The sequence below is a fragment of the Egretta garzetta genome, unplaced genomic scaffold, assembly GCF_000687185.1.
Source record: "Egretta garzetta isolate BGI_Z169 unplaced genomic scaffold, ASM68718v1 scaffold397, whole genome shotgun sequence".
NCBI lineage: Eukaryota > Metazoa > Chordata > Aves > Pelecaniformes > Ardeidae > Egretta > Egretta garzetta.
In genome coordinates, this window is record NW_009260493.1 from 7,535,135 (window position 1) to 7,550,396 (window position 15,262).

General features: G+C 43.0%; 1 protein-coding gene across 3 annotated transcripts in view; it reads left to right on the top strand.

Annotated features, from left to right (window-relative positions):
• The window catches only part of ALDH8A1 (aldehyde dehydrogenase 8 family member A1), a 10,324-nt gene extending 2,911 nt beyond the window's left edge, over positions 1-7,413 (top strand). Inside the window, exons 2-7 of one of the 3 annotated variants that reach the window (XM_009644345.2) lie at positions 1,434-1,581; positions 1,966-2,121; positions 3,488-3,637; positions 4,286-4,542; positions 5,372-5,533; positions 6,828-7,413. In XM_009644345.2, the coding sequence (XP_009642640.1) occupies positions 1,434-1,581; positions 1,966-2,121; positions 3,488-3,637; positions 4,286-4,542; positions 5,372-5,533; positions 6,828-7,280 (1,326 nt within the window). In that variant the 3' untranslated portion in view covers positions 7,281-7,413. The remainder of the gene's footprint in view (positions 1-1,433; positions 1,582-1,965; positions 2,122-3,487; positions 3,638-4,285; positions 4,543-5,371; positions 5,534-6,827) is intronic. The other 2 variants (XM_009644347.2, XM_009644346.2) reach the window with 2 other exon arrangements.
• The last annotated feature ends 7,849 nt before the right edge of the window (positions 7,414-15,262 follow it).

Genomic DNA, 15,262 nt, shown 5'->3' on the forward strand with positions numbered 1-15,262 from the left:
GGGTCTTTCACCCGCCTGAACTTTTGCACTCTCATTAGTAAAACATAATTGGCGTGTCTATAAATTATTTTGTGATGGTTTTTATAACACCCATCGTGATCTGAAGGAACAAAGTTGGAACTCAATTTTGTGGAATTGGTGGAAAGGAGCCTTCAGTGGCTACACGGGAACCAGCAATATTGGCAACATTAGGAGAGGTCAGAATGGTCTGATTAATATTTCATCAAAATCCTCCTAGTTATTGTCTTTGGCAGATTTCCAAAAGCTCAAGAAATTTATGAGCAAATATTATGGGAAACCAGCTAAGACAGCTTTGGCTAAAAGCCCACCTTGATGTGTATATTGGACATTGGAAGCAATAAAGAGGTGATACATAGGAAGCAAAAATTGGGAAATAGAGCAGTTAATTAAAATATGGAAGGATATTGGTAACCATCTTTAGTAATCTGAGAGACTGGTAAATGTCAAGAAGGAACTGCTTACAAATCAACAGATGCAGGTAACTTCCATTTAAGAGCCCAGAGGAAATGATTGATGGGAAAGAAAGCTTTCTGATGAATTTTAATCCTTTGAAGCCTAGTCTGCTTCAGAAGAGTGCTGGCTAGCTGCTACTATTGAGAAAGGTGAGGCTGAAGGACCACGCAGCAGTTATGTACATCTCAGGCAAAATACTGACAAGGCTGGTATGCATCTATATGAATGCATATAATGATCTTTCATATCTGTAGATTACATTAGGTGTCTGATGAGGGAATTAACTAAACCCCAAGAGTTTAGAAAGGAGCTCTTTTTAAATTTTTTTTTTCTGTGAGGGCGTTAATGAGTTTCTAGCTGTGATCAGGTAAGATTAAAATTTTTCTCTGGGTATCTGTTCTGTAAATACATTCTTGGCCCTTGCTTGAACCAGGTGGAGGAAAGGGAAGAGGAAAGCAAAGGCTAGCAGAGCATGCAGCTGGTTTCTTCCCCAACCCCTCACTTTCATCATTGTCCGGTGTGGCTGAAGTCCTGTGTTGCAAGGACTGTGGACATGTAGACGGAGGTTGCATTTGCTCTGGGAGATTCTTGCACTTTTCCCCATGAGAAACAAGATTCTGCCGGGGCACTTGCTGGTGCCAGTTGACCAGTCTGGCATTTCCTCCAGGCCTGGAGGGATGCCTACAAGTTGCTGGAATTTAGAGACAAGCACGAGTTACAGAGACAGCTTCTTTTCTGGATACTCTACTTCAATAACACTTCTTGAGTTACGGGATAGTGTCCTGAGAAGATGAAAATGGAGAAGCTCTCAATAGTCACAACAGAAGAGATACAGTCTTCCCAACAATGTGATCTGGATTATTAGTTTCTCAAATATGAATTCATCTGCTAATTGCTTGATACTCTTTCTAAGGCCTTTCATGAACATTCACCATCCCTGAAAACTTTTTCTTTTTTAGGTGGAAGCTGCTGTCAAAGCTGCCAAAGATGCCTTCCCAGTTTGGTCCTCAAAAAGTCCATTGGAAAGATCTCAGATCCTGAACAAATTGGCAGACCTGATTGAACATGACCTGGAAGCATTTGCACAAGCAGAGTCAAAGGATCAAGGTAAAAATTGGAAATGCTGATCTCAAATATAGTGTGTCTTGCTGAATATTGAAATGGAGGATATGGTCCAAATTTTTAGTATGGTATGAACTGTTGGAGCAAACTGGAGTCGATGTGCATGAACTTTACAGAAGTCGCTGATTTTGGATTACTGGGGCATTCTTGCTTTTCAGAATTGCTGGCTTTGACTTCTGTTGTTAGATATTTGGAATACAATACTAGAGGGGAGCTGTTGTCATTGACTATAGTTGCACTGTGCTGGGCATTACCTGAGCGCAGGACAAAAGACATTTCCCCAAACCTATGCAAATCAGCTTTCAGAGCAGAGTTTAAAGCAGTGTTTCTGCCCATGATAACATAGCCATGTGCTTGGTTTTGTTTCAGGGAAAACTATTACGTTTGCTAGAACAGTGGACATCCCTCGGGCCGTGTACAACTTCCGATTCTTTGCCTCTTCCATCCTTCATCACACAACAGAATGCACCGAGATGGCAAACATGGGCTGCGTGCATTACACCTCGAGGGCGCCTGTGGGAGTTGGTATGGGGCTCCTGAAACCCCAAAAAAGCTTGGCAGAGCACCTGCCTCAGCGGTAGCTCAACAAAGAAAGGATTTTTCAGAAGCATTTACTGTCTCTGGATCATGCGCGTAAACGCGACGAGTCTGCTAAAGCATGGGCAACTTTATGTAATATCAGTCATCACAGAATCATGGAATAGTTTGGGTTGGAAGGGACCTTAAAGATCACCTAGTTCCAACCCCCCTGCCGTGGGCAGGGACATCTTCCACTAGGCCAGGTTGCTCAAAGTGCCATCCAACCTGGCCTTGAAGCTGCGCTATTTCATGGTAAAAAGCACGCTTCCGTGCCTTAAAAGCACCTTTTAACCCGGCAGCTCTCGCCCTCAAAACATCTCTTGCATTTTCTAGGTGTGGGGCTAAACCACTTTTAGCTGGGGACCTGCTGCTCTCAGCCACTAGGTGCTGCTAACGCTCCAGAAATACAGTGGCTGTGCTGAGCTGAGGAGTCACGTTATTGGGTGTTTTACCTAATGTGTATGCATGTTCCACATTCACCCTTGAATTATCTAAAACAATAAAATTGGCTAACCTAGAGGACCTATTTAAAAGTGTTTGTGAGCAGTGGAGAACATGACTACTTCTGGTAAAATTACTCTCATAAGGAGAGGTCACTCCCCGCATCTGCTCCATCAAACAGCCAGAAATCCTATGGGGTTTGCAAGCAATCACGCCTAACAATTGCAAATTATTTTTCACTGTTTCCTATAAATATGTAAGGTGAAAGTATTCCCAAAGGCAATTACTGAAAAAATTCTGCTCATTCAGCAATTTGTGGAAATGGCAGTTTGTACGCTGATAAACTTGGGCATTCCTAAGTTAGGCTAACATTTATCAGGAAAATATGTGCTGTATGTTATGCATGCTCTTTTTTGTATTAAAATTGGGGGAGGGGGGAACGGGAACTGTAAAGAGCAAGAGAAAGGAAGTTATCTGAGCTAACATGCATTACCTTAACTTGCCATGGGCTAAGGCAGAACGTTACCACAGACCAGTCGATGTATGCAGCTTTTATGGCTAGCTTTGCATTAACATTCCTAGGAAACACCAAAGCTGCTCTGAATATTAGATTCTGCTCTGAAGAAGCAGCCAAACTTATTCAGAAAGTTCGGCTCATCAGTTTTATGATCGTTTGCACAAATCTTTTTAAATGATCTGCCTCTGAGAAATGTTTCTAGCTGCAAATTTGTTGTACGATCATCTGGAAATAAAAGCCGTAGCCGAATTCCATTCATAAATCTGAATTGGTGTGTAACTGCTTGAGGTTAGAGAATCAAGTTTTGTCTCCCAGCAGACCTGAACTTCTGTCTTTTGTGGTTTTGCTTTGTAGCTGGTTTAATCAGTCCCTGGAATTTGCCACTCTATTTGTTGACCTGGAAAATTGCTCCTGCCATTGCATGCGGAAATACTGTGGTTGCCAAGCCAAGTGAGATGACGTCTGTCACGGCTTGGATGATGTGCAGACTCTTGGAGAAAGCAGGTAAGTCCCGTAGCGTGCTAGGGAGGGGGAATGGGGGGAGAATGCTTGCCTGTGCACCATTTTTGTTGTTGTTGTTGCAGAAATCTGAAAGTGCTCGAAGAATCTGGGAAAGACTATTTGCTGTAGCTGAATGTTGCACTGGAGAACAAAAAGCTCTCCCTGTCTTCATACTACCCCATCTTCCTCCCCCAGCTGCTGCCCATTTTTTTCCACTATCTTCTCATGAAAAGTCTTCCTGTGCCTCCTTTTGCCCTCCCGCACCCCACTTAAGGGTGTCCTGAGCCTGTGGTGCCAGCAGAGGAACGCTGAGGGTGTAAGAGAGTGAGAATCAGCTCTTGGTGGCTCTATTCGGTGCATGATAAAGAAAAACTGGGAGGATGACTGCTTCTTCCCTGAATGACCAAAAATTGAGCCTCTGGTGATGGATGTCAGGCAAACTAGACCAACCAGTGGAATTAGTTTTGTCTTTTAACTCGTCACCCCCCAGAGTTAGTAGCTGTGCATTTCAGCTACTAGGTAAGTTAAGGGTCAGTCTTTGGCCCCCTCGAGCTACTGGTAATTTTCTAACTTCAGAGACAGACCACAGTGAAGTGAAACCTGCAGAGCAAGGGGAAGGGTATGGTGACTGTGTGCCTTTCTTCCCATCAGGAGTACCCCACGGCGTGGTGAACGTGGTGTTTGGGACAGGCGCCAAGGCGGGAGAAGCCCTCGTCTGCCACCCCGACGTGCCTCTGATCTCCTTCACGGGAAGCACGCTGACGGCCCAGCGGATCACGGAGAAAAGCGCTCCGCATTGCAAACGGCTCTCACTGGAACTGGGAGGCAAAAACCCCGCGATCATCTTCGATGATGCCGACTTGACCCCATGCATCCTCACGACCCTGAGGTCCAGCTTTGCCAACCAGGTGCCTCCCACCTCCATAGCGTATAACCCCTGCTTGCAGCAGGAGGTGTGCGTGTGTCTGAGTGTCTCTGTGTGTGTGTGTGTGTGTGTATGTGTGCGTGCCTGTACCTTTGGATCCAAATCCTAAATTGTCAAGGTCTGTTTCAAGATTCTGTGTTGTAGGCAAAACTGTAAATACAAAAATATGGAAAAAAAATTCATTATTCCAGAAGCAGGGAAAGAAAATAAAAAAAGGCTCCTCCTAGTACTCTCCATCAGAAAATAACAAGGTGTCATTATCCCTCTCAAAATAGATATATTGTTTATCTTTCCAGAAAGCAGCTGGTTTAAATCCCACCCGGCAAGTAAGTGGGAAGCTTGCTGATTTGCTGGAATTAAATTAAGAGACTCTCCCCAAAATTCTATCAACGTTCCTCTTCCCTCATCACCACCCTCAGGAGAGACCACCGGAGCCATGAAACTGTATCAGGGCAAATGTTCAGAAACCCAACTTGGTATCAGAAAGGGATTATCAGGAAATGAAGACAGAGACAATTCAAAATTGAAAATCACATTTCCTATAAAAAATGTTGGAGGAGACAACATGCAATCAACGAAAAATCAAATTTATTTGCATTAGTGACTGTACAATCCTGTTATTGCTGTTTTGCCTTTCTTCCCTTTTCCTTTTTAATCTGGGAAAATACCCTACTTTGCAGTGCTGGTGAATGTTGTTTGCACTCCTGAGGATGCAGGGACGCAAGTCTCTTTCTGGGATGTGGCTTTTAATACTCATCAGCCGTACAATGTAATATGAACTAATATTGGTTTTCTTTGTTTATTTTTGGTAGGGTGAGATCTGCCTCTGCACCTCCAGGATCTTTGTTCAGAAGGGCATATACAGCGAGTTTTTGAGGAGGTTTGTGGCAGAGGCTAAGAAGTGGAAGGTTGGGAACCCCTCAGATCCTGCAGTCGACATGGGAGCACTAATAAGTAAAGAGCATCTAGAAAAGGTGATGTTACATGGAGTTTACGTGATCTCATCTCATATTTTAGAGGGCTATGAAAGGTGATTTCAGAGGTGTATGGGAAGGACCATATCCTGTCCAAGATTAGCTATGAGGGATTATGACTCAAAGCCATTAGAAGGTATCTTTTTGGTAAAGTTTTTGTTGCCTGTGGCCTGGCATCATGTGATTACCCCAGAAAAATGAGCTCCATGGGGAAAAAAAAAATAAAATTACAAACAGTAATTTTTTTCCCATTGGAAGTGAAACAATTCAAATTGCATAATCTAAATCCTGAATTTATACTAACTAATCTTAGAGTTCAGCAACGTTTTCATGGATTTTAATATTGCATTTTCTGAGATCGCTTATTTGCCTAATAAGGTAGTTAACAAGGTAAAAAGTTTTATTTTTATATCACTTAGGCAAATTTTGGGGAGTACAAGACACGGTTTCCTAGGACTGTTTGCAGTAATCTGGAATTGCATATGTGTAGAGGGAAGCTGAGATGGTGCACAGTTAAACATAGTCTGCTTTAGTGGCTTACATGAGATGAACTTTTATGGTGTCAGACAGAGTTCAGGAGAGCAGATGCTCACATCCCAAAACTATCTGACGCAATCAGCACAAGCAAGAAACAGACCGAAAACCGCAGGGTGAGAGAGAAAGCCAAACCTTTGTCATGCTTCCTGATGCCTCAGCAGGTTCTCCAGGCCTGTTCAGAAGCAGAGCAGCAGAAACCCCCACTTCCCGAGGTCCCCGGTCTGTGGCATCACAGAGGACTTCCGAGTCTAACCTACCAAGGTGGTTAAAATAAGAAAAAGAGAAAGAAGCCCAGTGGTACCTCTGTGGTGTTTCTACAGGGAGAGAAACCAGGCAATGATTTCAGAACAGCAGAAGTAGATCAATAACATGCCCTATGTGTTCAAGGTAGCATATGACAGCAGCAGCCATGGAAACAGCCTTAATTATTTATTGATGAGATTTTCTACAGCATTCATGGCTTCATCATCCTAGTGGCATGTAAACATTTAACAAGCCTGCCTGTGAGGTAGGAAAATATTACTGATCCCTTTGGAGGGAGAGAAAGAACAAGCAGCAAGAAACACCCAGCCTTACTTTTACAGAAACAGAACAGCAAAAGCCAGGGAATGTCCTCTGTTGTTAGGAGGGAATAAAAGGCAGTGGGATCCCGTTGGAGGAGATATTCAGGGGCTCCTGTTGGTGTGCCCAGACTGGGGAGGTGGACCCTCAGGATGTGATGTCCTTTAGCAGTGATGTTTTCCTGCTGCTTCCTCAGGTAAGGAGCTATGTGAAGAAAGCCCAAGCTGAAGGAGCCAGAGTCCTCTGCGGAGAGGGAGTGGATTCCTTGGCTCTCCCAGCTGTCAACCAGAAAGGCTATTTCATGTTGCCCACAGTTATTGCTGAAGTCAAGGATGACTCTTGTTGCATGCAAGAAGAGATCTTTGGTCCTGTGACGTGTGTGGTAGCATTTGATACAGAAGAAGAAGTGATTGAAAGAGCCAACAGTGTGAAATATGGCTTGGCAGCCACTGTGTGGTCCAGCAACGTGGGTCGTGTTCATCGGGTGGCACAAAGACTACAGTCTGGGTTGGTGTGGACCAACTGCTGGCTTGTTAGAGACCTGAACTTGCCATTTGGTGGGATGAAAGCCTCAGGCGTAGGAAGGGAGGGAGCAAAGGATTCCTACGAGTTCTTCACTGAGGTCAAAACCATCACAATAAAGCACTGACATATGTCAGCAGAAGTATTTTATGGTAAAGTAAATGACAGTAATTTGTGTTACCATAAATGGCTTTCTGGAACACAGGCTGCTATTGTGGCCATCTCTTTCTTGAGCTTTGGTCAAGTAATATCAATGACAGCTGAAAACAGTCATCCCAAATGCTAATGTTGAATTCAGCCTTTCATGTTAAATGAGAAGATCAGTGTGGACTCCGCAATCAACCCAGCCCAAGCCAGATGACTTGCTTATCCTAAAGCTTTTTGAGTATTCCTGCCTCAGAAATATTTCCCTCTAAAGCAGATTGGAGAAAGGATGATATATGACTGTACCTGTGGTTGGTGAATTACCTTGAGGGACAAAGTGGCAAGCACGTTGAGGCTGATATTGTAATGGGAATCAGCCCGTTTCCCCTATGTTCCAGTATGTTCCACGTACCAATCCATATTGCACTTCACTGATCAGACAAGGACTAATGCCACAGCACACTAAATGCCTAAGGTAGTACCTTTAATCTATTAAGTGGTATTAAACCATGGGGTCATGAAATTCTTATGATACAGAGAGACAATAAACAATTTCATGGTACGCAGCTGAATCATCCTAAGACTTGTTATCTAACTCTTTTGAAATTACAGCTTTTTGTCACTTCTAGGCACAGTGATGGTGTTTTTCACATCCCCACACAAAGATTTGGCTACATCACAGACAGTGTCATTCTTCACTAATAAAGACTGGAAGCGACTCCTAAGAGAAGTAGCTGTTGGAAATGATTGTCACCAAAATGTAAAACCACTGGCAACTTTCCCTTGTTCATTTACAGATTTTTTTTTTGATCAGGTATCTCACAAACTTGTTCACATTCCACAAAAAAAGAAAAAAAGTTGGATACACATTTCTGCTCCCTGAGATGGCTACATTGCTATTGAATGTTTACAGCAGCCCTTCATGATTTGTTTTTCAAGTTTTGAGCTGAATTTCACAGTAAACAAAGCTGCATGGAGTTTCATAAATGCCTGTATTCTGAGAAGAGCTAATGAGTCACTGGGGTATTTTTTCAGGGCTGGTGGGGAAAAAAAGGCACCTCTAAAATACCAGAAAACTTGATGAAAAATTATTCCTGATGAGACGTGAAAGAATGGGAGTAGCATATTGCTCTGCTGCTCCTCTGCACATTGAAAAGAAAATAGAGATTGGGGATTAATAGAAAATGCAATTTTATTTTTTGTACAGTTTATAACATTTTCTTAGGGGTGTGGAGCTATGATATGCCAGGCTGCAACACCTTGTAAAGGTGATGTAGACAGTCTAAAGGAGTCTCTAGGCCTTGAATACTAATCCATACTTTTATTTTGATATTTCTAATTAAGATAGGGTTTTTGCATAGTATACCTTTCCAGAGTATATTTTCCAGAGAGGATTTATTTTTTCTTTCCAGAGTTTGGCCAAGCTAATGCTGTGATTTGCACTTTTCTTGGTAAAAAGAAAAATGCCAGTGGGGTGCTCTAAATTACAGCTGCAGAAACGCAGTCTTTTCTCTCTCTTTAAGTGCTTTTTGGTGAGAGGAGTCACTGGAATAAATATCGGTGGTGGTGTCCTTACCTTGCATGAGTCATGCCATGGACTGCTCTAGTCCCTGGTCCCACCTCCCCCATTCCGGATGTCACTCCGGAGTGAGTCACTCACTGGGAGTGTTTGATATGGGTGTCCTGAGCTGGATGAGAAGCTGATTTTCTCTTTCAGAAGAGTCTTTGAAAATAACTTGTACCCCAGAGCTGGGGCCTGAGTGTGTGATGAACTTTGAAATCTCTGGATCCAGCCCGGTTGCAGGGCAGACCTACCAGGCAGGCTAGGGACCTGGTCATCTGATGGATTGGGAACAAGTACCCCCAATTGGAGATGAGTTAAGGAAATACATAAAACTGATAGGCTTAGTGAATTGATGTGTTCTGAAGAAGCACAAACATTTGGCTTTATTTTAAAACTCTGCCTAGGTCTATTCATGACCATGTGGTGGCAGCAGAACATCTGCGTTGGTGTTTCTTTTTATCCTCCAGTCACTCATTTTGCTGTGAGGGGAATGAACAGCTATATTGGTGTATGTTTCATTCTGCCAAATATTTTTTTGGTGTTTTTACAAGAGCAAAAGAACCTAAAAGCTGCGAAGTGCTTCATTAGTTTGGAGAGCAGGCATTTTCAGCAACAGCAGATGGGATATTACACAATTAGTAGATTTGGATGGATTTCTTCCCCCACCTGGATCTGGTCTAGGTTCAGTTTTAATGAGATGAATTTTCTTTCAGGTGTTGATTTTGGCTTGTTCTTAGGTATGATGGGAGATTTCTGTATATATTTCATGTACAGGAGATGAAAGTCTGTCTGTCATCTATGTATTTCTGGCCCAAGATATCAGAGGTATTTTATAGAGAGGTGGACTAGTAGGTGGGGAGGGGGCAGAGCTCTGCAGGACCTCCAGATGAGGGGTATGGAGATGGCAGCTCCGTGTCCTGCATGGCTCTGAGGGTTTCTCGGAGGTGAACTCCTGGAGTACCCCATTCGGTCATCCCCATGTCCAGCACCTCAGAGAAGTAAGGGAGGGTCTGCTGGTGCTAACGAAGATGCTTACTTTTGGGCAGGAGGGAGAGCCCATGTGGAGATACAAAATATTGTCCCTCTCTGCTCTTTGATGCCTTACTTATTCTGCTATTTCTTGCCCTTTTTGATGAGTAGAGGTTCACATATGTATATATACGCATGGGTGGCTGGGGGGGTGTTACCTGGTGGGGACATCTCTGTGCCTGCCTGTCGCAATGGGTAATTCTTGCATTTCACATGCCCACCTCCAGCCCCAGGTCCTGGCCCAGAAGAGAGATGCTGGTGCTCATGGCTGTGAGGCAGGTGACACGAGAGAGGTGACCTGCTTGTACCAGGGGCTGTCTGTGGGGACACTGAATTCTCCTATATACCAAATGCTATGGACTTTCCCATGTTTTCTTTATTTAGGCTGACTTCTAGCATAGCAATGTGCGTGGATAACTCTCTCTCATCTTACAGACAAAGTAGTCCAAGAACTTTTTCCTGCAGACGCTGAAGGCGCCTGTTGCAGCTGCTTTGTTTCTGGATTTTCTGCTCTCAGTCCCAGTGCACGGTGAAGAGGATATCCTGGAGGACAAGGCCGGCTGATCCAAGGCATCAGGCTGACGGCTCTCGCCGAGCTCGCTGGGCTACGCAACCTGGAATTTTCCAACCTGGCAGTAAAGCTTTTTTTTTTTTTTTTTTAAGACTGCCCTGGCTTGTGCATGGAATCATGTGGCCATTGTGAGGATTTGTTTAATTACTGTTACGTAAAGCCCAAAGAGTTACTCCATCTGTTATTTCTTCCAGATGGAACGAGTACAGTTATGTTTAACACCAGAAGATTATCTCCCTGGTGTGAGATGGTTACTTTACATGGGTAGATAGTAATACATTTGCCATACTTTACAGCTCTCAATTAGCATAGGGTTATTTTAGTTCTATCTCAGATCTTTTCTTGGGATGTTTATATCTGTACCCAGCTATTGTATAATGCTTGAAAGCAGCTTTGCTTAGGGAGACTCTGGGCATACTTCGGGGAGGAGACGCATCAGTTCTAATGTTTATATTCGAATCAAGCTACGTCCCTGTTCCTACAGTGTTTGTAACTTGGGCAAAACAAGAAGTATTTGCAAAACTCCCAAGGATGAAAACGGACTTGGGTTTCTGGGTCAAAGGAAGTTGCATGCCTAACTTTACTTAAATGTGCAGAACTAGAATGCAAGCTAGCCTAGTTTTAGAACCTTAGCTTTGAATTTCCAAACTTCAGAACACTATACCTTAAGATTCAGCTTCACAGGGAGAGTCAAATCTCTTATCCCTAAGACTTTCCTCTTAAAAAACAACAACAAAAAGAAGAAGAAAAAAAAAAGGCAGCGGGATCCTGAGGGAACTGTGAGGACTTTCCTGTCACTGCTTGTCCTCAGGTTTAAGTTTTTGCTCAGCCTGGAAGGATATTTGCTCAACACCTGTCTCAGCTCTAGAAGGGATGCCATCTGAAGTGTCCAAGTACCTGATTTCAAGCTTCTTATGAAGCCTATGGATATTCTGTGTGGTGAGAGAGTGAAAAATGAAAATTTGAATGAAATTTTCCTAGCTTGGAGGAAGACCTGGGTCCCACTCTTCACCCTAGCTAGTAGTTAAGTACGCTGTAGAAAGTGAAACGTAATGAATAGAGGAGACCCAGAACAGTTGCAGGAAATCCTGGTGACTGGGCCATTTTCTTCACTAAATTCTGTTCCCCTCCTTTCCGAGCATTTGTTTTTGCACCTGGAGGGTGATGCTTATAACTAGGGGGCCTCAGTGCAGTAGCTTTGTTGTTCTAGAATACATAAAATCCCTACTGGTACCACTTCTCCTCTAGGTGAAGAGTGGTGTATAATGAGAAAAAGAGGGAAGTCCTGCAGTATTATAACTGGGTAAACTGGATGCATTTTAATGCAGCTGAAGCTAATTAGGCATCCAGAACCTGTATGTGTATGGTGCTGCCTCCTGAAAAGGAGCAGTTGAAAAGAATTTGGAGATCCTGAGGGAAAGCACAATCAGTATGAGAACACCAGCTCAGCCAGACCAGCCCAACAGAGCAGAACTCTGCATGAGCTCTGCAACGTCATTGCGATTAACAGGGGAGCCAGCATGATCCCAGAGAGGATAAGCAAAAGTCTGCTGAAACTGCAAATAATCTTTACAAAGACAGGTACTGTCAGGTGGATCAGGCCAAGGTTTCTTCCCTGGTTGCAGCAACTCAGTCTTTGTCCTGGGCTTTGTGAAGATGTGCTGGACCTCGCAGCTCAGCTCAGCTGTGGGCAGGGATGCCTGGTCCAAGGAGCCGGCTGGGACATGAGTAGGTGAGAGATGCATGCTAAACTGTGGTTGAGGCTGAGGGAAAAGTACTCCTGCGACCTCACTGTAGGCATGTGGGGCCTTTGTGCAGTTGTGTGCAAGATGAAATAAGAACATTTCCCTGTGTATGAGAGGTGGTGTGGAGCGCTCAGGTATGATAATGATGGGAAAGAGCCCTGGAAAGAGCAAAAGGCTTCTTCCAGTGTAATGCTAATGAGAGCTATCTCCTAGTTTCAAAGAAACGGAAGTAATTATGGACCATTTATTGTGGAGGAGGACACACATTCATTTGCAGGGTGCTAAACTTGTCCAATTAACTCTGAGCTCCTAAAATAATAAGTAAAAGATTATGCTACCATTTTAGTAATTGAATTTTCTCCTCCTTTGGGAACAGTGCATATTAAAGTGAGGGTTTACCCTTGGTTACAGAGCAGAGAGATTTCTTGGTTTTCTTCAAGTTTGGCTGACCTGATGCAAAAGTCAGGCAAAAGTCCCATTTTCTGCAGCTGTAAAATAGCGTTTTCAAGGGTTGACTGAAAAAAAAAAAAAAAAAAGGAAGTAAAAGGAACATTTTCTAATCTGGCCTTAATTTTTTAAAATGGATTTGTTTACACTTACTTGGCTTGAGTGAATTAACTGTATTTACCTGCTGAAAATGCAAGCTTTTTCCTCAGAATAAGCACCAAGATGTTTGTCGGTGGAAATAGGAGAATGTCAGTCTAGGATTCTGCTTGGGATTCTTGTTTTCACATGAGCAATTGTTTAGCTGAAAATAGATAATTTCAGTCCTGCTTAATGGCTGTATTTCAGTCACCCCTTTCCAAGGAGACACTGGAGCCAGTTTTCCATATAGAGGACATTGAGTAACTATGATAAGATAGTCTGAGAAGTTTGATTAGGAAATTACCTCCTTCCTGTGCTGTTTTGCTCCCAGAACTGCACTAAGCTTTTTAAGGATGGAAACGATAATTTTGTAGCCTGTAATTATATTCCTACAGTTAATAATTTTTTTTTTGTCAGAGCTGTCTGTTTGCCTCTTCAAATGCACAGTGTGGAGGGTTTTTTTGATCATCAAGGGTGTCTCCGGACTTTGTGACTTTGAGTCGTATGGGATAGGGGTGAGAACCGGCATCCTGCAACAGCCATGTACACCAGAGTTTGTTGGCGATTCGAAGAGAAATTTGCTGTTACAGTGAGATTCTTCTAAATCAGTTGACCCCTGCAAGGAGCTTCAGGCTGCTTCCTCTGTTGGTGATATGTTTTGAAACCTTTGCTTTGTGTTTAAAAAATAAATATGTGTATGTGTGTATGTGCATAACTATTCAGATATGTAGTTTCCATGGTGGGGTGCTCCAGTAAGAAGGGCAAGCTGAGCTATTGATCCATGTGCTTCCAAAGAAAATCTCACTTGGGTCTGAGACCTTACTTTCCTGTTCAGTTTCTTTCCAAGACCAGCCTAAAAGAAAAACAGTTTTTCAGATTCCTGAGCTCTTTCTAGCACAACCTGCTATTTATTTGTAGTGCTTAACACCATAGACTCTCAAAATAATAAAATTCCCTTATATTAAGAACAAGGGTCCAGGGGAGGTCATTTTTCTCTCGGCTCATACAAACTGATGTCTGCTTTTGATCATCAGCTGATGTTTGGTCCTGGGTTTGCTGTCATCCTGCCTAGGACTCACTTTTTATTTTCCTCCCAGGGTCTGATCAATACCACTTTTCCCAAGTGGGGTTCGAACATTGTTTACCAAAGCACCTCGTGCTTCTTCGCCTGAGAGATGTGGCCTTTCACTGCTGGGGGAGTGGGATTAGTGGCCTTTCACCACTGGGAAAGTCATTCCTCCAGTCACTCGTCCTGAGGTTTGGCTGGGTTATTGCAGTTTGTGGAGTTTGGACGTGAAGACAATAATGTTCTGTCCAAGGACAAAATTCAGCAGAGGTGCACTTCTGTCTGATTTTTAAATATGCTTAATCTTTCTTTCCTTCCTAATTAATATTTGGAAATGAGCTTTCATGCAGTCAGATTCACTTGCTGTTGTTTTGCTCCTAGATACCATTTCTTACTAGTGTTAGTCAGCAATGTAAATTATTTAATAGACATACTGTGGGTCAGAAACAGCCTTTTTAGCTGGGCTGCTAGGTACTTGGACAGACACAAAAAAGATTGCTTTTTGAGGAAGCTGTCAGAAATGTCCTGTATTTTAAACATCAAAACTGTGAGCCCTGAATGTTGAGGGAAATGCATAGTGCTCTAGCAATATTTACTCTAGTGTCCCATTTGAGTCGCCTGTCAAAAATAGGTAGTGAAATCACATCTGCAACTGAGATACAGCTTGGAAATACCAGTATCTAAACAATCCCTGAGGCTCCAAGTAAAACTTTGATGAATAATCCTATGATTGGACAATTTTCCTGGCATACATTTTCTGTGCAGCATCAATCTGCTTTTTATGTTTCTTACACCAGAAAAGATGGATTCTGGTTATCTGCACTTCATTCAGAGGTCTTCCCATCTTCAAAGCAGTATATGAACTTTAGCTAATTAAGCCTCTTCGCACATCTTGCATTTGGAAGTGTGAAACATTTTCCACTTTGCTGCTGAGGCAATTCGTGGACAGAATATATTCTAATACCTGCAAAATACTTTCTTCAAAGGGAGTTGAGGGTGAGTTGTTTTGTTTTTTTTTTTCCTTGTGCAGTCATGTCCTGAAGCTGGAAGTGTGAAACATTTTCCACTTTGCTGGTGAGGCAATTTGTGGACAGAATATATTCTAATACCTGCAAAATATTTTCTTCAAAGGGAGTTGAGGGTGGGTTGTTTTTTTTTTTTTTCCTTGTGCAGTCATGTCCTGAAGGGCTTGAATAACCTTGCCAGAGAAGAAAGTCACTTTGGAGGGGGGAGGCAGAAGGTTCCTGAAATTTTCTTGCTTATTCCTTTTTTTTGTTGTAATGTGGTTTATGTGGTCTCCAAGTGTCCTGGAAATCGCCCGCTGCTGGAGCTCAAGGAAAAAGGTGTTGGCAGGTGTGTACACTGGCTGCTGGGTATCTGGTAGGGATGAGTTGGAGCAGAGCTG